Raw genomic sequence first — 25610 nt, forward strand, 5'->3', positions numbered from 1 at the left:
ATCTGTCAGTCAGTACTACAATAAAGAAATAATACAAACATGCTAGGGTATAATGCAAATATACCAGATTAATGCCTACATGGAACTGTATAATCCAGTTCTTTCTGGACTGTTATTGTGGTTTTCTGAATACAGGGCTGAAGAAACCAAGGCTATGAGGCCAGCATATCTTGTCGGTAAACTGGATTTAACACTTCAAAGTTGGCAAGCCACATTCTGTTAATATGCTTCTGTTAGAAAAATGCATGCATTCAATACAGTTCTAGCAGGTGAATGGTAATAAATATTCATATAGAAAAAAGCAGGAAATTGCCTTCGGTTTCAAAGAAGCTAGTTGCATCATTCCATTAGTTGTGTTAGATCTTGAATGATGGTTCTATCAAGAATAGAACTGCTCCATTCAAGATTTAACAAGAACAACCATATCAAGCAAAAGCACACTTGTATTCTTGGCAAAACAGACATAATATGTAAAAAAATGCAGATGTTAACTTTGCTTAAGAAAGGAATTAAAATAAAAAGGAAGAAATTGAATCCTAAATTAAAATGAAATTGAAGAAGGAAATAAGTATTAGATTGTACTATGTTTAAAGTATTGTCTAAAATAGATGGAAATCTTAAACTTTCAAAAGCACCAATATTAAAATCGCGTATTGTCATGCGAACGAAAGTTCAAAGGTTGCTGTGTGATCACCAAAGATGACGTAACGAACGATGAGTAGGCATTCGTGGAAAGCGCTCGAATTTCGCATTCCCCGAAGAGAGCGATCCTCGTTCAGCGAGGAGGTGACAGCCAATTGGAAAGCGTCATAGACAAGCTTAGAATACAAAAGAATGCGCTATAGAGGAGTTTAAAAACGAACTCACTGGCTGGAGACTCTTTCTTAGTTCCTTCTACGTTTCTGGTTTTGGTTCCTGTGGTGTTCCCCGGTCGCGTGTGCCCCCCCCCCCCACGTGGGTTACTGGCTCGTAGTTCCGAAGCGGGTCAAGCATGGCTGATATCTGATAAGACGGCATGGCAGCAGCAAGTTTATGGTTCGTAATTCCGAAGCGGGTCAGCACGGCTGATAAGACGGCAGGGCGGTAGCGAGCTTATCGCTCGTAGTTCCGAGGCGGGTCAGCATGGCTGATATCCGATGATGGCATGGCGGCAATGTTTCTAGTTGCTGAGTGGCGCAAATCGAAAAAGTTGAGCACGAGATGACGACATTGTTTCGAGTTTCGGCCATCGGTCTGGTTCTAACCGATGAGAAGGCAGCAAAGAATTCCCTTTGAAGATAATTTGTTTTAAAAGCAGCATCGCGAAAAGTTCGTAAGCCCAGAGGAAACAAAGGAAAAAAATCGGGATGAGCATGTGACTCCACGTGGAGGCAGATCACCGTACAGAGGAACAATCCATAACAAAGAACAGACGGAAGGATCGAGAAATTGTCTAACAAGGTGGTAACGTACAAAATCTTCATTTTTGTATTATATATTAGTGGTAAGCGTAAAAAAATGGACAGAGATTAGAAAAGAAGATGGTGAGAATTTAGAGACAGTTTCATGTGTTAAGTTAAATGAATTGGACTGGTAGTCTACGTTCTTAGATTGTCTAAACCCTAGTTAATGTGTATGGGTTGTTAGTAGCAGTAATTTAGTTTGATATCGAGAACCATGTTTGTGATTTAGATGAATCATGAGAGTGTATAAATAACTTGCCTGTTTGATTACCACTGCCTTGTTTTACCTGTTTTTTAGTGTTGATCTTGATTAGATTTGAATATACGTATTAATCATATTGATCCAGTAATCTGAAAGCATGAGAGCTTGCAACACTTAGTTGAATGTGAATTGATCTTTGTTAGCAAGTCTTATTTAGAATTTGAACTAGTGTTTTATGATGAATGTGTACTTATTTAACCTAGAGATGTAAGATTAGAGTATTTTGATAATTAGAATGTTCCTTATTGTTTAGCTAGTAAATTAGAAATTTGATATGACATATCTTTGATGTATGTAATCTTGATAATTAATAAGCATGTTTTTCCTATGTAAGTCTGAGTCTGTCTGAGCATAAGATTGAAATTACCACTCGCTAAAGTTCGAATCTGTGAATAAGGGGAAATTAAAGAAAGTTTAGACCATGACTGCAATGCTGAAGTTTCTATAGGCACTTAATACTTTAATAAGATTAGGTAATACTTAAACTCTGGGAAGGTTTCTTTGTACAAGAACTCTTCTGTACTAGGACTCTGGCTGGCGCAGCTAAAATAAAATAAATTTTGTCAGAGTTCCGAATAGAGAAGCAGCTCCAGAGAGATAGGTTAGAGATTTCAGGCTTAGTTGGTACGACAAGGATTTAAGATAGAAAATTTACAAGAAAGTGATGCCACACAAAGACAAAGAAGATATAACAGTTGGATGATGCAACTTCTAGTGATGCCTACACAACTCTCACACCACTGTCCTCTATATATTGGTTTGAATGTACTTAAATTCTTGGAAAACTTTAAGAAACAAAGAGGAAAACTGCAATGTGGTCAAAAGTAGTTAACATGCAATGATTACATTCATCTGCACAGGAGGAGAAAAAACAATGCTTTGAAGCTTTTTTTTTTTTTTTTTTTTTTTTTGCTAATTTTCAAATTTGGAAAGTAATGTTCTGTTAAATGCATCTGCTGAATAAAAGTATGCAGTGAATGATACTCAACCTGGAACTGAAGTTACATCAGGCAGAATATTAATAGGGTTGGAAAATCCAGAACAAATATTAATAAGATGGAATACAGGACAGATTAATAGTCCAAAATGATTAGGGATTAGGACAAACAACAGTCATTCTGTACATCACTAACTTCTGTGAAAAAAAAAAAAAAAAGTTAATACTGGACACTACATCATATTGTGAAATAAACACAGATACAACCACGAGGATATGCAGAAAACCAAATGAATTTATGGATATGAACAGATGAGATGAGGGAGTTAAGGGGGGAGAGAGGAATTATATCTATATACAGTATGTATATTTATCCCGCACATGAGAAGTACAGGAATTTATAGCACATTTCACGGTGTTTTCCTGAGTGGCGAGATAGGGGTTATATCTCTGTCGTCACAACACGGAAATGAAAGTGAGGGGGATTTTGATTCCATACTTCCTATGTAAGAAGTGAGGAATGCCATATAGTCAAAGAAAAGAAAGCATATTCTTTGTGTTTCAACTCCAGTGTCAACTACGAGAAAAGGAAAGAAGTAAAGAAATCGATGTCCACGTCGCGAGTTGTACAGCCGTTATATAGATGATTCAAAGTGTGTCCTAAGTTACGAGAGGTTAAGACCGCGTAAGCATAGTTCAATTCCAAAAGGAACGTAGGAGAAACAGATTATCAGAGAGGTTATACCAAGATAGTTCGATCAGAAAAAGGTAGAGGCCCATATGGAAAATTCAAGAAAGAAAGGTACTGTAAAATATATCTCGTGTTAACTAAGATTCGTCTGTATTAGTTATCATTATTCTAATACTGAACTGTTGAAGTGACCAAGAAAACAATACTAGGACTTTAGTATATGACAGAATATAATGAAAGTAAGCTTACTAATGTTAATATTATATGAGTAATTAAGTGTCCTGAGAATTCTGCATGTCTAATATATTGTATAAGAAAGTTTAAATGTCATAGTTATGTGTCAGTGCAGTAAATAGTTTAGTTAATCTACTTAAGTTTGGATAGTTAAATAGTGTGAATTAATCTTATATGTCCATGTTCAAATGAATTTATGTGTTGAATGTGTATGGCGGCATGATCGTAATACCCATTATAGGATCATAGCTTAATTATTTATGATAAGCTAATGTCAGTTTGTAAATATTTAGTATAGCATTGAATTGAGTAATAACTAATATTTGAATTGTACCATGTTAAGGAATTTAATAAACTTTTGTCCGATGATAAAACAGTTGTCTGAAATTGCTGTCTAATGCACCACTTGAAAAATTACGAACCTAATCACGCAGGAAATTAATGTGTTAAGAAACGAGATAAAGTGTCACGACTGCAACATAGTTTCACTTTCAGACATATTTTAGTTCTTTCTCCTTGTTTTTGTATATAATATCTTAAACTAAATGTCCCAAAAGGCGCAGCATAATACAAATATTAGGGATACCAAGGGGAGAATTAACTTATGTATTAGTAAAAATTTTGGTGATATCTCGTGCGTAGATAATAGTTGAACATAGATAAAGGGGAAATAACTAGATAGAATAAAAATCATAAATTGGGACACAACAATATCCAATATCGTATTATATTGGTGGGATTAGGCTAGAAGAAACTGATGAGGCTAGGGATCTTGGAGTGTTAGTAGATAGGAAGTTGAAATTTAAAGGCCATGTGGCAAAGATTGCAAACACAACTCAAAAGATAATTGCAATGCTGATATGAATGTTCACATGTAAAGATAAGGATGTTATTTTGCCTCTTTAAAAGGCCTTGATAAGACCTCACTGGGACTATTGTGCACAGGTCTGGCCTCCTGGTTTTCGTTGTGATTCTGATATACTGGAGAGAGTACAAAAGGAGAGTGTTAAAAATGATATCAGGATTGTGGAATACTGATTATGAAGACAGACTGAGAATTTGTAGAGACTGCAAACAGGAGAAAGAGGGATGATATGATTGAGACTTACAAACTTCTGAAAGGGTCATACAGGATTTCAATTAATGGAATTTTTCAATTTATGGAGGGTGGGAAAAGGACAAGAGAGCATCCTTGGAAGCTGAGAATGAAGGCTGCTAAGAAGGGTGTGAGGGGGGTAGATTTTTCTCTCAGAGGGTAGTGCATGATTGGAATGGATTGCCATTGGATGTTGCGAGTGCAAGCAGTGTGAATGAATTCAAGAATAAGTATGATAGCTGGTGTGTGTAGTATGTGGTCTCCCTCGATGAATCTCTGATTCCCTGAAGGTCTATCTTAATAATAATAAATTATATTCTTATTCAATCATTTACTGAACTGCAAGTAAACAAAGTTTGCATATAAAATATCTTCATGACTATGCTACTTGTATACAGAAGCTGTTGACTTCACAATTGTCTACGTATCCCATAATGCAAAAACGTTTTGAAAAGCTACTATCTAGACTGGTTTCAACCTAATAAAGGTTGAAAGTGGTCAAAAAGTTGTCTAGTTATGAAGATATTTCCTGTGCAAACTTCATTTGCTTACATTTAGGTAAAAGATTAAATAAGAATATAATTTCTTCAAATATAATTAATTACAAGTCTGATCCACAATTTTGTTTGTTGATGACATCTGCAACATTCCTCTTTCTCATTTGACAACCTTTTCCTAAGCAAATTACACAACTTCAGTGTGTTAATTTTAATGGTAGTTTTCTTTCCTCTGACAATACCTAGACCTCTTCTTGCAAATATCACCTGCTAAGCATTCAGCAAATTAGGTTTTCTCTTTCACAGTCAGAGTATTATTTTACCTTTGAAAAGGTATTAACTAAACAAATCAAAAATCTGTTCAACTGTTGAATGTTGTTCTTACATCTGGGATGATGTAAGCTCTCTATGAGCTTCCTAAAACTACTTAACTCTGTACAAGAAAAAAAGTAACCAGATTAATTCCAGGCCACCTACTACTGCCCTTAGAGGGTGCTCCACCTAGATAGGACTTTATTGTCACCCACATGGTTGGGCTTAGTATTGTAAGTTTTTGTGTGCATATTACATTAATTGTCTTTGTAATCCCCGTAGATGTCCTAGTGACTAGGACGAAATATAGGAAGTATTAAATTCTATTTTAATTCTTTTTGAGTGTTGTAAAAAATCCATTAAACCTCCAACATAATGTCCTCACAGCACTTAAGCCTCTACACAAGAATAATAATAACCAGGTTAATGACCGACTGTTAACATTCTCTTTCACAAAAGAGTTGTAAGATTTTCATGGTTGCTGGTCATTAGAATTAAATTGGTTCCATTCTATTCAAATCTGTTAAAACGTGCTATTTATTCACACTCATTCATAATTTAACTAAAAAAAATCACAGAATAAACTTTTCTCTCTCTTCATTCATTCCTTCTATTATTGTCTTTTGAAACAGTCTTCCCTTGTATGCATTTCCTAGAGTATAATCTTCAAATCCAATGGTAACAAATTTCTGCTTTCTCAACTTCACCCACAATGCATTGTAGGTTGAAAAATCTTTCCTGTATGGGATTGTCATAAAAAAAAAAAATCACTTTTATTTCCTTTTTCTTATCAATTATCAAATGACAACAGCTCTACTTCAATCATCCACAATAAATTTATTTATTTATTTATTTAATGTAAAACTTTGATACTACTGTATTCAAGCATTTCAGGTTGCATGATATCAATTCCAGCTGCCTGATGGCTTTAATGACTTTACAAGTATTGCAGAGACTCCTTAATTGCATTCATTTCCATGTTTTCCTATTAGCTTCTAAAACACAATGAATGACATACTCATATGTGTGTGTGTGTTTGAGAGAGAGAGAGAGATAATAACACATAGTAACTTTTTTTTTTTTGAAGATTCAAGATAGTTTTTAACAATATTGTTACATCTAGCTGAAGGGCAGATGAATAACATGAAAGCTCCATTCAAGAGAATGAAATAACTAAAACTTACATCACTTGATATTTAACATTTTGTATAAGATAAGTTGCTTAGATTTAAGGCATATTTTGATGAACTCAAGTATGAATTCATTTGGGTGACTTTCTGAAATCTTGAGAAAATAATTTTTTCATTTTTTAAAATTTCACTATCCTAGAAACAAATGTTTTTCAAATGAACTGCAGCCTTTAGGTTGCAGTTCTAGGTTGTTCAAGACTGATTGATAAAAACAAACTGTAACAGGAAAATAGTTTTATCAGCAAAATGATATCTTTTTGCACTGTTTTTTCTGATATTATTAAGCCACTTTTATATCAAATGATATATATATATATTCTCTCCTACCCCTTCCATTATAACTAGACCATTTCTTGGCAAAGCAATAAAAAAAAATAATAATTGCTCCAGGTTTGAATTTGATGAAATTTATTAACCTTGAATCACAAACAAAATGTGTTATTTTAAATAGACCATTTAATGGCCAAATTAGGCAAAGCAAAACTATGTCTAAACATGTTTACAATAATGGCTATGTCAAATGTTGTGATAACAGATGGTGTGATTATGTAAGAATGCTTTATTATTATATGGAGGCACCTCCATGGAGTCCAAAGACTCATTGCAGGAGACCCAATCTATCATACTTTTCCTTGAACCCATTAATAGAAAAAGCACTCACAACTGACTCTGGCAACCCATTCCACTCATTCACACTTTCCAAGCAAAAAATCTAGTCCTCACACCCCTACTGACCACACCTTTATTCAACTTTCAGGGATAACCCCCTTGTTCTGGTCCCTCTACAAATGCCGAAACATTTTCCCTGCACATTATCTTATAAAATCCTTTAAGCAACTTAAACATTTCTATCATATCCTCTCTTTTTCTCCTATCAACCAACTTCTGCAATCCACACACCTTCAATCTATCCTCATAGGGCACATTCCACAAGCCACTCACCATCTTGGTCACTCGCCTCTGAATCCTCTCCACCGCTTCCACTTCCACAAGAAACCCAGATGACCAGACTTGAGCACAGCAATCCAGATGTGGGCATATCAAAGCCTTATAAAAAGGAATAACAACTTCCTTATCTCTACTTGTTAATGTGTTCTTCAATATTCAAGTAATCTTATGGGCTACCTTAGTGATATGTCCTCTAAACTTTAACTCTGTCTACCCCCCCTAAATCTCTAGCTTCATCTATTTCCTGGAGTGCAGTGCCATCAATGTGATACACAGCTTGTAATCTATTTATCCCAAAGTGCATAACTTTACATTTTTTGACATTAAACTGATACCCATTATCTTTTGCCCATACTGACAACCTATTTAAATTGTTCTGCAAGCTCTCCACATTGCCTTGATTAACTATTACGCTATCTAGTTTTGCATCATGAGCAAACAACTGAATATTTCTTTCAGATCATTTCCTATATCATTTATGTACAAACTGAACAGCAATGGTCCCAGCACTGAACCTTGTGGTACACCACTAGTCACTGTTTTCACCTTGATTCTCCCCCTCCATATACCACTTTTTGATATCTGTCCAGCACACACACCCTCTTATCCACTTAACCAGATGGATGTCATGAGGAGCATCATCACTAATTAAGGTTAATCTTCCATAGTTGTTCTTCCTCTTACTTGCCACATAACGAAGGAACTCTTTGGGATTTCCTTTGGCCTGCTCGGCTAAATTCTTCTCATAATTTGATTTTGCCTTCCTTGCCATGCTGGTCACCTTTCTCTTTATATATCTTCCACAGCATTCTCTTCTTCTGTAGCTCATGTTTAATGATATTACTCATCCATCTAACTCCTACCCGATTAACCCTCCTTACTCGAGATATACAATTTAATACTGATTTATCTAAATGACCTTAACTATATCCCATGCACCACTAACATCCGTACTCTGCAGTGTTTTACGCTATGGTACAGATTTAAGCTTCTTCCTAAGCATATCATAATTACCTGCCTTGTAGTTCCACAAATATCCCTTTTTGACAGAATATTCCTCATATTTTACAATTTCTGAAGTCAAGACCACATGGTCACTTTCACCAAGTTGTCAACTTGGTTATGGATAGCTCTTCTGATCCTATGACCAGGTCCAATATTCTTCCACCCCTAGTCCACTCCATCACATGCTGCCTTAAGTAAATATCTCTTACAATTATCTTTATGAGATGCATCCGTCTGTCTCTGATTGTCTGCAATCATTTTTTTTTTTGCTTTTGTTTGGCAACTGGTATGCTCACTGATTCCTATTAACATGGATAATTGAAATTCTGATATACTACAAATTAACAGTAACTTTGCCATCCACTGCTTACAATGTTCAATTTGAAGCAGTATGCATATCATTTTATCATTACAGTGAAGCAAAAATAAAAATAAATAAAATTAAAAATGCTATCTTAAAACAAGTGACAGAAATATACTGTAGACCATTATAGATATTGCCAAAAATACTTTTTATTAACAACATGAGTCAACTAAAAAAAAACAACCAAGGAACTGCAATTTTGAAGAACTTAATTTGCTGACATTTATATTACTGGTACTGTTGCTGCTGTTATGGTAATTCTCAAATTTCAGAGGGAATTTACATTCTCACATTAAATCAATAATGTCAGCTAAACAGCTGGTTACATATCAGTCAAAATCAGCTGAAGAATGTAATTTGCCTTATCTGTAGAGATGTCAACAGAAAGTAACCACTTCCTGTCATTTGTCCAATTGGACTGAATTTCTAAAAGGATTTTAGTCAACCTCAGGAATGTTATTTATCGTTGTATCAGTTGATGCAACTTGTAGAAGTGCCTGCAAAGGGAAGAGGCCAATCCATCTTTCATTTTATTCTGTCTGAATTGAATTTCTTTAGCAAAACTGGTTGACAAATGTGAATTATAAAGGAATGTTATTTACTGTCTCTAAAGAGGAAGAGGAGGATAGAAGAAGAAAAAAAAGAAAAAATTATGTTCTTTTGACAATTTTCAAATCTATTTTAGTTCTTTCATTAAATGAATTTTATGTGTCAAATTTGGTAAGCTGTGTAAAGCTTATACCTCAGATGAATAAAAGCAGCAGGCTGATCTTACTATCATCGTTACAGTAAGTTGGGTAGAGTAGTACTGTAATCAGTATCTTTCTACATACTTAGCTTAAGAGTTTTTGTCACAACCCGATTCTTAGAAAAAATTTGATTGAAGTAGTACAAGATTATTTTTAAAATTAATTTCTGGAATTAAAAGTCTTTTTTTATAACCTAAAATAAAAAAATAAACAAACTGGAAATTTTACTTACCAGGTAATGAAATGATCCATTTATGAGGTGCTCCTTCAGTTAAATTTAAATTTTCATCCAGCTGTATATCAAGATAAAGTTTTGCCATTCCTGAAAGTGGAAAACTTACCAATGGTATCTTTACAGTAATATCGGGATTTGAAAGTTTGTCTCTTGGGATGGATGCATCACAGACACTTCGTTCATAAGTTGGAAGAAATAACACAGGTAACTAGATAAATAATAGTAAAGTATCAGTTACACTTTACTGATTTAGAAAATCAAATTATATAGAAAAAACAAAACAAAAGTAGTTATTCAGTAGAGATATATCAGTATTCATCAATTATAAGTACAATAATTCTCAGAAGAAGATATCATTCAAAGAAATTAACGAATAGATTTTATTCAATTATTATTTGACAGTTCCAGGGAGTCCACAGACTCATCGAGAGAAGGCACCTGCTCTACAACTCTATCTTCACCACTCAATCCACTCTGCAACTACACCAACGCCATCTACCGCCAACCACCACCACCACTGGTTTTTCCACACAATCACAAACATCCATGCCCACGGCAGGATTCGAACCCGCAGCCTTTTGGCTGGAGAGCAGATACACTAACCACTCGGTTAGCCAAGCCAGCATGGTTAGCCCATTTTTTGATTGATTCTTGCCCATTATAGATGGGCAAGAATCAATTTGTACAAACATGAAGCTTTTTAGAGGGGTACCGACTTCAAGGATTGTACCAGATCAGATAATATCTCCAAAAAACATGTCACATATAAAAATACTAAGTAGTGAAACAGAAAGAGACCACAAATAAAGGAACCACTTGGCCAATATATCAGTAGTAGCGATATCAGTAGTACTGTTATCGCTGATAACACTATGCCACTGATAGACTATGATTGCCACTGATAGTGTGTCGTTGAAATTCTACCATTTAATTCTCAATTAAAACAATAATGTCAGTCCAGTAGCTGCATCTAAACTGCAGCAAACCTATTTTTCAGGATACTCAGCTCATTTTTGAGGAGCACAAGCACCAATTAATTTTGTCTGTTCATCCAGCCATAAGCAAGTTATTTTGGGACTCGAACTAAACAGAATTTACTAAATTCAGTGATTGGAATCATTAATCAAAATCTGCCAGGCCATCTTAATTCTTCTTTGTTTCAAATGGACCATTTACAGGAAGAAATTAGGTCAAAATTATATATTGCACTAACTCTATTATGAGTGAATGGAATTTAATAACAATGGAGATTTAAGATGTACACAGGAATATATATGTCCCCGAGATTTAATTTTGACAGGGATTTGATCATTTTTATGGCAAATTTGGCAAAACAATTTGAACTGATATTAATAATTACACAATGAGTGGATGAAATTTAATGAATAGCAAAATTAGGCAGAAGAAATTTCTACAATAAATATACTAAGATTGGCTCTAGGTTCAACTGATGCATTAACGAATGCAAGATAAATATAAAGAATGATATTATGAAACACAATTTTTTTTTTTTTTTATGATTGTCTGCAATCATTTCTTACTTGTTTACATATAAAATTTTTTTATTAGAAGATCCCCTTTTTTTTTTTTTGAAAAAAAAAAACAAAAGAGGTAAACTAGTCAATCAGTTAAATGTAAACTAGCAGTATGTGCAGATGAGGGAACCTCTCCTCCTCTATTTTAGTTTGATCATGATTAACTTTTCAGGTAACCATAAACAGGGCTTGAAAAATTGGCTTGTGAGTGAAAATTTTTAGTTCACAATTTAAAAAAAAAAAAAAAACTGGAAGAGAAGTTTCAGTTTAATCATCAGCTTTATTTACATAATGCCAATTCTGTTTTTTTTTTTTTTTATGTTATAACTAGCTTTTTTTTTTATATGTTGACCTTACTTATTACATCTCTTATTGGGAAATGACGGTCATTACATGTTTTGTTAATTATCATTTTGTCATAATGGAATGACTAATGAGCACTCATAGAACATTCAGTTGCACTGCAAGGTAACTGCAAAATATATCTAAAATAGAGATGCAGCAGACAGAATTAATTAGCTTATTTTTTATCCAGTGATGTAATATGCAGAATCTGCTCATTAATAGTGGATAGTAAAACTTGGAAAGTTGAGAAAAAAAAGTATTTACAAAAATATTTCATTATACAGATTTATTTTGCAAATGTTTTCTGAGTTGCTCCTATATCGTATAATATCACTGGCCCTCTCCATCCAACAATGTTTTGTTAGAGCTAAACATAATTCAGAAAGAACTAATGCAGTTATAAGTAAAGATCTAAGGACTTTATTTTATTGATTTTATGATAGTGAATGTTTACAATAGAGTAATACACAGGCTATATTTAAGTTGTCAATCAGCAGTTAGAATTAAAGGAAATACAGGAAGATGGTTTAATGTAAAATCAGGGGTAAGACGAGGATGAAAATTATCGGCACTCTTATTCATCATCTATATGAATCACATTATAAAAGAAAGTGGCATTTTGCCCAATATTAGAATTGACGATGTCAAACTTAGCTCTTTGTTTTATGCAGATGATGATGATGTACTCCTAAACACATCTAGTGCAAGTCTACAGGATTCTCTAACTAAAGTGAATAACAGCTGTAACAAATTTGGGATCGGCAATAAAAAGACTAAAACTATGAAATTAGGCAGGAGAAAAGAAAACTTCAGCTGTATTCTGAATGGAGAATCTACAGTACAAGTTAAATATTTCAGCTGTTTAGACACAGTTTTTAGTAAAGATGGCAAGTTAAATCTGATAATAGATAACAGAATAAACAAAGCTGGTATGGTGGGTAACCAGCTGAATAAATATATATGGAATAAGACAGAAATTAGCCAAACCACCAAACTAACAGTATACAAGACAGTGTTCAAACCAGTTTTAAGTTATGGATCTGAGAATTGGATTAGAAATAAAGCACTTGATCAGAGTAGAGATCAGAGATATGAGAGTTCTGAGAAAAATTAGGACAGTAAACTGAATGAATCAATGGCAGAATCATATTAAAAATTAAGATATCAGAAAGGTACTTGACATTATTAGCATTCAAGAATGTGCAGCAGAGCTAATCTAAGGTGGTGTGGCCACTTAAATAAAATGGGTGAGGGAAAAGTTAGAAAAACAGGTGCTTTATGCAAAGGTGGCAGGAAAGAGACAAAGTTCTAGGTGGATTGATCAGTTGGAAGTGCCTTACAACATGAAATATTAGATACAACAACATTGGAGTGCTCACAAGCAACAGACTGATTTGGGGAAAAATTGCTGATAGGAGATTAATAATGTAAACTTAATGATGTAGTGCTGCCATAGTAAACAGAACACTCCTTGAGGGTACATATCAGGAAATTGATGATGTTTACAACATCTGTTTATAATAGCAAAGAAGAAAAAGTGTTGGCTTCTTTCCATAAAAGTGATTCAAGACAAGTGTTTAGAAGCAAAAGTATAGTGAAAAATGGTATTATTAATTTTTAAAAAATGGTCACACCACTTATAAAAATGCATGGATTTTTTCTTCACAGACTTAATAAACACACTAATACATAAATAGTTAACATGTCTGCTACAATGCTGATAGTTATACAGGGTTAAAATTAACCACAGTATTAACAAGAATTTATATATTGATCAGATACAGGATCATGCGAATGAAATTGGGTCTTGGAGAAGAGTGGGTGGTCGTATTATGTGTATATGCCCTGCAAGTTGGTTGTACAGCAGAGCAGAAAGATGAGTTCTGGAATGTATTAAATGAAGAAATGAGGGAACTGGAAGAAAATGAGATGGTGATTGTGGGAGGAGACTTGAACGGACACATAGGGAGACAGAATAGAGACTGTGAAAGGGTGCATGGTGGTCACGTAGTGGGAATGATGAACCAGGAAGGAGAGAGGGTTGTGGACTTTGCAGTAGCGTTTGATCTGGGAATTGTGAATTCATTTTTCTACAAGAGAGAAGAACATTTGATAACATTTAGGAGTGGTAACAACAGTTCACAAATTTTGACTAGAAGAAAACATCTTAAGGTTGTGACAAATTGTAAAGTAATTCCAACAGATCAAGTAGCACAGCAGCACCGACTGCTGTGCGCAGACCTTAAAATAAGATCGACCTCTGGATGCCATGGGATGAAGACAATTAAGTGGTTTCGCTTAAAAGAGGAGAGTGTGAGGAATCGTTTTAGAGAGAGGGTGTTAGAGAGGATTTCGGATGGACCGGAAAGTGTACAAGATTGGTGGAAACATAATTCAAAAGTAATCCTGAGCTGTGCAATCGAGGTGCTTGGTGAGACATCTGGAAAGATTAGAGAGCAGGAGGAGGGTTGGTGGTGGAATAATAATGTACAAGTGGCAGTGACAGCTAAGAGGAAGGCAAAGCAGAAGTGGGATGAGTCAAGAGTGGAAAGGACAGAGAGGTGTATAGAGAGAGAAAGCAAGAAGCCAAGAGAGTTGTGGCACAGGTGAAGGCCATGGCATATCAAGATCTGTATGATCAATTAGAAACAAAGGAAGGACAGAGAAAAATTTAGCAACTAGCGAAATGTAGAAATAAAGCAGCAAAGGACATTTTACATGTGAGGCAGATCAAAGAAGCTGAAGGAAGAGTATTATGGAGGAATGTGGACATAAGAAACAGATGGAAAATATACTTTGAGGGACTTTTGAATGAGGAAAATGCAAGGACTCACAGAGAAGATGGGCAGCCTTCTGAGAGGATGGTGCAGAACATCAGTAGAGTGGAAGTGACGGAGGCCATGAAGAGGATGAGGAATGGAAAATCAAAGAATTCTAGTGGAGGCATGGAAGGCGCTGGGGGAAGAGGGAATTGACCTGCTGTGGGACGTGTTCATGAAAGTTTGCCAACAGGAAAATATACCCAAGGAATGGAGGGAGAGTACTCTTGTCCCCATCTACAAGGGTAAAGGGAATGCACAAGACTGTAAAAATTACAGAGGAATAAAGTTGATGTCCCACACAACGAAAATCCTAGAAAGGGTTCTTGATGGTAGATGGAGGAAGGAGGTGGAGATTGCAAACGAACAATTTGGCTTCATGCCTGGTAGATCAACAACAGATGCTATCTTTGGGTTACGGCAGATGATGGAAAAGTATTGAGAGAAACAAAGGGAGCTACATCTGGCATTTATTGATCTGGAGAAAGAATACGATAGAGTGCCAAGACAAGAAGTCTGGAGGTGTCAGAGGGAGAAGAAGGTTCCGGAGAAATATATCAGGTTGGTGCGGGAAATGTACAGAAATGTGAAGACAAATGTTCGGACCCGTCTGAGACAGAAAGAAAGTTTTCAAGTAACAGTTGGCTTGTATCAAGGGTCAGCATTAAGTCCATTTCTGTTTAATATTGTGATGGAGGTGGTAACAGAGGAGGTGAGAGAAGATGCGCCTTGAACAATGTTATATGCAGATGACATCTTGCTGTGTGCAGATTCAAGAGAAGAAGTGGGAACTAAACTGGAAAGATGGAGAAAAGTACTGGAAGAGAGAGGTATGAGACTGAGCAGAAGTAAGACAGAATATATGTGTTGCACAGTGGGCGACAGACAGGAGACAGATCTGGAGCTGGAAGGAAATGTCATCAGGAAGGTGAGAGACTTTAGATACTTAGGTTCAACAGTGGAAGAAGATGGAGGAGCTGAGAAGGAATGGGATGCAGGATACAAACAGGATGGAGGAACTGGAGAGAGATGGCTGGAGTGTTATGCGATAAGAGGGTGCCGATCAATCTGAAAGGCAAAATCTATAGGACAGTAGTGAGGCCAGCTATGACATAAGCTATAGAAACTGTGGCCCTGAGGAAAAATAACATCAGCAGGATGGAAGTAGCAGAGATGAGAATGCTTAGGTGGATGCGCGGTGTGACCAGAAAGGATCGTCTGAGAAATGACCATGTCAGGGGAACAGTGAAAGTTACGAACTTAGGAGCGAAAATACAGGAGGCAAGGTTGAGATGGTTTGGTCATGTGATGAGGAGGGAGGACGAATATGTGGGAAGAAGGGTCATGCAGATGGATGTGCAAGGAAGACGGAAGCGTGGGCGGCCAAAGAAGAGATGAAGGGAGCTAGTAGAAGAGGACTTGAAGATGAAGAACTTGGATGTGGTGACAGCCCAAGACAGGAAGGTGTGGAGGAAACTCATTATCAACAGTGACCCCCATTTAAGTGGGAGAAGCTGCAGAAGAAGAAGAAGATCAGATACAGGAATAAAACATGACAATGATATATTAGGCAACCATGGTAAAATACAACTAAGCAAACATTTGATGAGTGAGATATCTGCCTGACTGGGCAGCTAGCACAAAATTTTTCAAACATTTTTTTTCGCAATTTTTTCCTGACTATACATCAAAATGGTTATATTTCAAATTTAGTTGAAACCAAGTGAATACTATGACCTGTAAATGCATCCCAATTAGGTCAATTTAAATGGTATCTGTATAAGTGAAAAATAATAATTTTTCTCTTAAACAGATAATTTTTGGTCTGATTATGCAGACATTCTTAGAAATTAAGTAGGGTAAGTAAAGGCCATATTACAAATCTGTTTGAACAAAGCAAATGTCTATATAAGAAAGATTCCCATCCTTTTTATTTTTATTTGGTCACAATCATTTGAATCACATCATATATAAAGGTGCAAAGAAGAAAAAGAAGAATAGTTTAAATAACAAGATGTAAGCAGTGATATAATGATAAAATTATAAAGTAAAGGAAGGACACTTACATTACAAAATTATTTTTCAGCTAGGGTCCCTAGCTATTGTCAATATAGAAAAGCTATAAACACAGTAGGAACAACACTTAAATTGCAAGTGCATGACAATAGATGGTATCAACTGCAGAAGGATAACTCCATCTATAACTATTCGAATACAAAGAAATAATTTTAAATTATTACAATTTTTCAATAGTATATTTTCAATAAATATCTGGAAATATCAAAAGATCGCAAAAGAATGGAAAACTGTAGCCATAATAAATATTCACAAAAAAGGTCCCAAGGACAAATGTGGAAATTACAGAGGCATTACTCTCTTAATAATAGCATCTAAACTCTATGCAAACATTTTAAAGAACAGACTAATTAAATATACAGAAAATTATTTAGAAGAAGAACAGTGTGGTTTTAGAAAAGGGAGAGGATTCACAGATGCCTCTTTCACAATGCAACAGATCATAGAAAACAGAAAAGAATTTAATCTGCCCACGTTTCTTTTATTTATTGACTACAAAAAGGCATTCAGGAGATTCAGTGGCAAACTCTGAAGAAAACATTGATTGATTCTGCCAGAGAGGCATGTGGTGAGGTTGTCTGCAAGGATAAAAAAATCAGAACTCCCTGGTGGACACAGGAAGTTAGAGAGGCAGTGAAGGAAAAGAAGAAAACATATCAAAAGTTTCTGTCAAATAAATCAGCTTGTGTTCTTAGAGACAAATGCAAGAATGCTAAACACTGTGTAAAACTAGCTAAACAAAAGTTTAGCTAGTTTTACACAGTGTTTAACTAGTTTAGCTAGTTTTACACAGTGGGAGGACTTTGGCAAGAATATAGAAAATAAATATCAAGAAGATGGCAAAATATTCTGGAGGTTGTTGAAGAAGCTTAGGAATGGAGGAAAGAGTGCTGTAAAAGGAGTTAGAGATGATAAAGGTGACATGAAAACATGAGAAAAAGATATCCTTGAAGTATAGAGTAATTACGTTGAAAAGCTGCTAAATGAAACAAGCAGTGATGACAGTACGGTGGTAAAAAAACACTGACCAGGCATGCAGTCAGGAATACATATCCATACTTGAAGTAGAAAAAGCCATCAAAAGCTTGAAATGTGGAAAGGCAGCAGGAGTAGATGATATTCGCCCAGAAATGCTGAAATATGGTGGCATAAGATTCTTACAGTGGCTGCACTGCATGGTTCAGAAAGCCTGAACACAGGGACGAATTCCCGATGATTGGAGTAGAGCTCTCATAGTACCCATATATAAAAAGGGAAATAAAACTAAATGTGAGAACTACAGAGGTATTTCCCTACTGAGTGTTCCTGGCAAGATCTATGCAAGAATACTTGAGAAATGGTTGAGAAGAATTGTGGAAGAAAAGCTTGGTGAAGAACAAGCTGGATTCAGGCCAAATAGAGGCTGTCAGGATCAAATCTTCACTTTACGACAAATAGTCGAGAAAGTATTGGAATATAACAGAGATCTGTATTTAAGTTTTGTCGATTTGGAAAAGGCATATGACAAGGTGCCAAGAGAGAAGCTATTCGATATGCTACAGATATATGGTGTCAATGGGGCATTATATCAAGCAATACTTAGTCTTTATTTGAGTTGTAAGTCAGCAGTTAGAATTGAAGGAAGTACAGGAAGATGGTTTAATGTTAAATCTGGTGTGAGACAAGGATGTACATTATCCCCCTGTGTTATTCATTATCTATATGGATCACATTATGAAGGAAAGTGGTATTAAACATGATATCAGAAATAGAGATGTTAATGTCAGCTCTTTGCTTTATGCGGATGATGTTATACTTCTAAATAAATCTGCTACAAGTCTGCAAGATTCTCTGACTAAATTGAATAGCTGTTGTAATAGATATGGTATGAAGGTCAGCATTAAAAAGAGAAAGACAATGAAAATAGGTAGAATTGTTGAAAATGTCAACTGTGTTGTGAACGTGGAACCTGTGGAACAAGTAAAACATTTCCGCTACTTAGGCAAGATTTTTACTGAAGATGGTTAATTAAATATGGAAATAGACAATAGAATTAACAAAGCTGGTATGGTAGGAAGTCAATTGAATAAATTCTTATGGAATAAGAGAGAAATTAGTCAGAACACTAAATTAGCTATATACAAGACAGTGTTCAAACCAGTTTTAACCTATGGATCTGAGAGTTGGGTCAGAAGTAAAACACTTGACCAAAAACTAGAGACTGCAGACATGAGAGTCCTGAGAAATACAGGCGTGAACAGATGGCATGAATGGCAGTGTCATATTAAAAATGAGGATATTAGGAAAGAACTTGACATTGTCAGCATCCAGGAATGCGTTAGCAGAGCTAATCTCAGGTGGTATGGTCACTTAAACAGAATGGGCGAAGAAAGATTACCAAAACAAGTGTTCTCAGCCAGGTTGGCAGCAAAACAACCCAGAGGAAGACCAAGATATAGGTGGATTGATACAGTACAAAGTGCCTTAGACGACAGAAATATAAGATCTGATAATGTTGGAGTGTTGACAAGTAACAGACTGATTTGGAGGAAAATTGTAGATAGGAAGTTAGTAATGATGTGATATTTTTCATGTAGTACTATCATATCCTGTACATCCCTTGAGGGTACATGGCAGGAATTTGATGATGATGATGATGATGATGAAAAAGGCATATTATAACTTGAACAGAAATCTACTCTGGAAAATATTACAAGATGATAAAATACCTCCTCAATTAATTAATGCAAAGAGAAACAAAATTTGCATCAAATATGCAGATGGAACATTATCAGAACCTATAACTATAAATAAAGGAATAAGACAAGGTTGTGACTTATCCCCAATCCTATAAACAGAATCCTAAAAGAATGAAAAATAACTGTGAAAGGTGGAGTTAAACTAACAAATAATATACGACTAAATACTTTATGATCAAGTGCTACTTTCAAATTCAGAAGATAAACTCCAAATTGCAACTAATGATCTAAATGAAATAGCAAAAAAAATTTTGAATGAAAATCTCTGAAACAAAAACTATGTGTGGAAACACCATTCAAAAAGTCAAAAAATTATGCTTAATAAAATAATAGAACAAGTTACAGAATTGAAATACTTAGGAAATATAATCTCAAATTACAATACCAATTCACAATTGGAAGTAAGACTACAAATTTACAATAGAATGAATGGAATAATTAAAAGAAATGTTGGAAAACAAATAACTAAAGAAACTCAATTAAGATTACATAATATGACATCTAAACCATCTGTCAAATTTGGAAGTGAAACTTGGATTCTAAAACAAAAAAACAAACAAAGACTGGAAGCAGCACAGATGAAGTTTCTAAGACCTCCCCTGGGACTCACTAGGTTAGATAAGAAAAAACACCAGTAGTGGCCCATGAAGTTTCAAGTGGGGGTGCTGCCTATACAAAATAATTTTTAAAAAATTCTTTTTTTTCTAATTAGTAACCAATTTATTAATTAAATTGGTTACTAATTAGGAAAATCTACAGATTTATTTTTTACAGATTAATAAATAAATCTGTAGATTTATGCGTGTAAATTTATTTATTAATAAATTGGTTACTAATTAGGAAAAAAATAATTTTTTAAAAATTATTTTGTATAGGCAGCACCCCCACTTAAAACTTCATGGGCTGCCACTGAAAAACACATTAATAAGAGAATGATTAGATACAAAAAACACCGTACAAGAAATAGAAGAATATCAGCAAAACTGACTACACCACATAGAAAGGATGAATAACAATAGGATATTTGGGATACCTGCAGTAACCCAAATTAGCATATAAATATAAACCTACAGGAAGAAGAGACTGTGGATGTCCAAGATTAAGGTGGAAAGATAAACTTCATCTGCAGAGCAGGAACAGGACATAAAAAGCCTATACCTGAATTGCTCAGATGACGACGACGAATTACAATTTTATAAAACACAGGAATGAGGAGTGTTACTGGGATGACTTCCAAAAATTAGGAAAGTTTAAGGCAGTAATTTCCATTGAGATCTGGACTGCGAACTTCACAACTTTCTTTATATAGTCTTTCAATAACATGTAAAACTTCAAAATTTTCTTACAATGAATTCTATGCCTAGTGGATAAGGTGTGGCTGGCTAAGCCAGACTTATCACTCTTAAAGCAAACTATATTCTTAATGCTGTTCTTACTGTGTTTATCTCTTTTCAACTATACTGAAAATGGTTGGGCTAACCAAAAATTCTATAAATATTAAAGAATTTTTTTTCTAACGTAAATGTCATTCTATAACTTTATTATTTTTATCAAAAGGAGGAGGAGGCACTTTTAGGATATTTTTGTTAATTTAAAAGTGCTCTGATTCTTTCATTAACTAGACTTGATGCCAAAGATGCTTGGCTCTTATGGCAAAAAAAAAAAAAAAAGAAAAAAAAAAAAAAAAAAGAAAAGAAAGATTAATAATATACAATTTGGAAATTGGAATTACAGAAGGTTGAATTTCAGTATTAATGATTCTTTTAATATGAGCAGTTATGGCTTTCTCCAGTACTTGGTTTAAGGGATACTGCTTATGACAGTTGATATAAGTCACCTAGTAATTTCCCTACAAGTTGCTTTTCAACAATATCAACAAACTACTAATTAAAACTACCATTCTATATGAAGGAATGCATTTTTTTTTAAAAAAGGAAAGACTTTTTCTTATGCAGTTCAAATGGCAGGAAAAAATAATTATGGTTGATGAAACTTTTTTTATAGTTTCATCTATATTCTTAACCAGTTGTTATTTTGCAAAACAACAGGTGCTAGTATTCTTTGTTTGATACTAGGTAAATATGTAAAAAATTACACTTACCTAGTACCCATAATATAGAAGTTAATATAGATGCCAGTATGCCATACTATTTTGTACCATTCCAAAAAAGCACTGTTCTTCAGGATCCATGGCAATTTAATTGCCCCCCCCCCCCACTTTATTATTATTATTACATCACACCTCCAGGGAGTCCAAAGACTCATTGAGGGAGGGTATCAACTCTACATCTCACTGCTCCACCAATCTTCATCATCTAACACCAATGCCATCTACTGCCAACTACCACCACTAGTACTCTCACAAACATCCATGCCCAGGGCGAGATTTTTTTTTTTTTTTTTCCCTGGACTGCTTCCATGAACCATATATATTCATTTTTGATTTTTTTTAATCTTTCAATCACAATCACTTTAAAAATTTCCCACTCTTTCTGATAACAGCTCTACCAAACCTGTGCTTTCCAGCTGCCAACATTGTTATTTTAGTATCAGAACTATAACATACACATAAAACTTATAAACTCCTTAGTCACCCTCAATAAATCACAAATATTCATTTTATGTTATAATATCACTTAAACTATCACCTAATCATCTAATGCCTTTTATTCTCTTATAGGGAGTAGGCGAGACCTTTTAACCCTTTTGGAGACCAAGTGGACAGTTCAATCTCTACCAGTAGCCAATCAAGTGCTACCATCTCTTGATACCTAATCTTAATAGGATATGTTATTGTTTGAAATAGTGTGAATTGTATGATTGATTTTTTTTGAGTTTAAGGGACAAAAAAACAAGTTTCCAGAAGGAAAAGCCCATTGCCCATGCCAGAAATCGACTAACTCTGGAACCAGTTGAATAACAAACTATTATTATTTGACACTTCCAGGGAGTTCAAAGACTCATCGAGGGAGGCATCTACTTTACAACTCTCTATCTCCACCATCCCAATCCACCAACTACAATGAACCACAACTACACCAACACCATCTACTGCCCACCACCACTACTACTATTATTTTCACAGACAATTACAAACATCCAAGCCCACGGCGGGATTTGAACCCACAGCCTTTTGGCTGGAGGGCAGATATGCTAACCTCTTGGCCAACCAGGCCGGCAGATTAAAAGGACTTACACTTTTAGTGATTATATTTTCATAAAATTAATGTGAAACTGATGAATCCATCATGTTTGCTGGTTATGCTACAATTGTTTCTTTTGAAAAACAGTACAAATGTAGGCTTACTCTTTGTTTCTGCCTCCCCCCCCCTCTCACCACCACCACCCCTGATTACTATCAAACCTAAAATATTTTGTCATCATTGACAAAATTTAAAATGTATATGTAAAATCAGTTTTTGAAGAGTTTGTGATATATATCAAAAAATTTCATTTATCTTTGTAGTTTGAAATCCATTTAACTCAGATTTCTATTTGAATTCATAAATGTAACGTATGTCTAAGTTTTTACTTTTCTAAATGTATTAGGATGGTTACACTATTTAAACATAGTTTGTTCTCCCCCCCCCCAAGAGAATCAGTCTCTATATTAATAAACTCCTGTTTCCACTTTCCTATTCCAATTTTTTTGTTTTTGAAGATACATTTTCCTGTATGTAAAGATGAATATTTGTCAATTCTGTTTGCTATTTTTGAACCCCACGATAGTTCAACAACTTCAGCTCTAAATCTGTGTGAACTCAGTGTCTGCAACAATTCTAGACTACAAATCAAACATCTGATTACAATATCAACAGTGGAACTATTTTTTCCCAAAAGGAATCAATCTGATATAGGAATAGTGGTCTGTAAGATAAAAGATAGATTAGGAAAACACAACCAAGTCAAAGGTAAGAGAAATGCACAATGTGCCCATTAAGTAATGAGACAACAAAACAAAGACCTATATTTGGAATTGTCAGTTGCATAGATTCAAAATAAGCTCTCTCCAACTCCACACAATGTTTACATCTGTCATACAGATGTTCAAAGGCATAATGGAAGTCCTGAACGGGAACCTCTCCTTCAGTGCTAGAAACTGCTTCAGCCAGGTCACACCATGTTGGATGTCTCCTCAATGTCACTGAAGTGCTCCCCTTTCAAGGCACACTTCATCTTTGAGAAAAGGAAAAAGTCTGCAGGAGCCAAATCTGATGAATGAGGACAAGGGATGTTCAATCACACAGATTGACTTCAAAGCTAGAAACTACACCACAGTGTGCGGGTGCGTTGTTGTTATTGTGAAACAGTTCTTTCCTGACATGTTGCATGCAGGGGAACAGAGATTGCATTATTCCTAAATAATACCGACCATTCACTGTGGTGCCCTTAAAAATAAAATTGTAGCGGATAATTCCAGCAGCAGCAAAAAAAAAGACCATTGTCTTGACACATGATTTTTGACTTTCTTCTGCCAGGGAGAAGATGTTTCATGCCAATCCATTCTATGGCATTTTATTTCCAGATTAAACTGAAAACACCAACTTTCATCACCTTGATCAACTATATTGTTGAAATTTCATCCAAGATTTGCGCCACATACAACCCAGTGCTCTATCTGTTCATGTGTCAATGTGTGTGGCTCAAACCTCGGAAAAATCTTCCTCTTGTGCAAATCTCTAAGATTAATCTGGCTGTTTCCTTACCAACACCAAACTGCAGAGCAAATAGCCTAGTGGTTATTTGCCTATCATGGGCAACAATTTCCCTAGCTTTTAACACATTTTCATTTGTCCATGCAGAAACTGGCTGCCCACAGTGTGGTTCATCCTCCAGGAACTCCCTCCCCTTCTTTAAACATTGAAAACCAGCAGTAATGAATGTCTGTACACAGCTCAGTCATTGCCATAAACTGTTTTTTAGGTCTCAATACACTTCTGTAGCAGTTCTTCCTGATTTACAGTAAAATTGACACAACTTCTGACATGTTCCACTCACACTCTTACTTCAACAGTTGCCACACAAAAACTGCTGCATCACCTGAACTGAAAGTTACCCTGCAATTACAACACACTCTAGCAAAACTATAAACATGTTTGTTACTTTTATTCAAAGGACTGTCTTTGAATAAAAAACTGTTTGCATTACTTAATAGGCACACTGTATGATTATCTTCTACATAATAAGTAAATCTGAAAAGTGAATGGCCAAGGAGTTAAAAATAATAATAAATAAAATAAAAAAACAAATACAAAGACTTTGCATAAAATGAATTTAAAACATATTTGAGCTATGTGTACCACTGGCATGGAATTAATATTAACTATGTTATGAAGAGCAGTCAAAATGGATAAAATGAAACAGTTAGAAGCCCAATGCAACAATATAGAACTATGGAGAGCATAAAAATTAGGGAGTTGTACAAAATGATCAGAACCATTAATAGAAAGTGGCAACCAAAACAGACCACAATTAAAGATGAAAAAGGGCAAAGTATTGATGAATAAAGAAAAAATTGTACAGCGGTGGACAAGATACTGTAGTGAGTTATATGAAGAAAAACTAGATTCAGATAGCATTGGGAAACTCACTGAAGAATTGAAGCAGATATCACCACCAGGTAATGAGCATGATATGGACATTTTAAGAGGAGAGGTAGAAAAAGCAACAGGACGGCTAAAACACAACAAGAGTCCTGGTAACGATAACATTACTGGAGAAATGATTAAATATGGTGGTGAAAGTATGGTTACAGAAATGCACCAAACTATGCAATATGGTATGGAAAGAAGGGAAAATGCCAGAGGAGTGGGTGAAATCAATATTAGTAACATTATACAAGAAAGGAAATAAGCTAGAATGTAAAAATTATAGAACAATTGCCTTGATAAGTCATCTTGGTAAAGTGATGATGATCATATTGACAGAAAGATTGAGAACACAATTGGAAGCATACCTTGCAGACGAGCAAGCAGGATTTAGGAAGGATAGAACTACAATTCAACAGATTTTGATAATGAGGTTAATAGCAGAGAAAGCTAGGAGAAAAAACAAAAACATATATACTTACTTTGTTGACTTTCAGAAAGCATTTGACAGTATTGACCAGAAAGTGACATTAGCAGTTCTGGAATC

General features: G+C 35.0%; 1 protein-coding gene across 8 annotated transcripts in view; it reads right to left on the reverse strand.

The window, feature by feature from the left end:
- LOC150095188 (NHL repeat-containing protein 2) overlaps window positions 1-25610 on the reverse strand; it is a 239799-nt gene that overhangs the window by 18643 nt on the left and 195546 nt on the right. For 5 of the 8 annotated variants that reach the window (XM_090410044.1, XM_090410041.1, XM_090410043.1 and 2 more), the window contains exon 10: window positions 9960-10170. In XM_090410044.1, coding sequence (XP_090266170.1) covers window positions 9960-10170 — 211 coding nt within the window. Of the gene's footprint in view, window positions 1-9959; window positions 10171-25610 lie in introns of those variants that run through there. The other 3 variants (XM_090410046.1, XM_090410047.1, XM_090410048.1) reach the window with 2 other exon arrangements.

Source organism: Typopeltis vanoorti, chromosome 20 (genome assembly GCF_054136105.1).
Source record: "Typopeltis vanoorti isolate ZY-2024b chromosome 20, IOZ_Tvanoo_1.0, whole genome shotgun sequence".
Taxonomy (NCBI): Eukaryota; Metazoa; Arthropoda; class Arachnida; order Uropygi; family Thelyphonidae; genus Typopeltis; species Typopeltis vanoorti.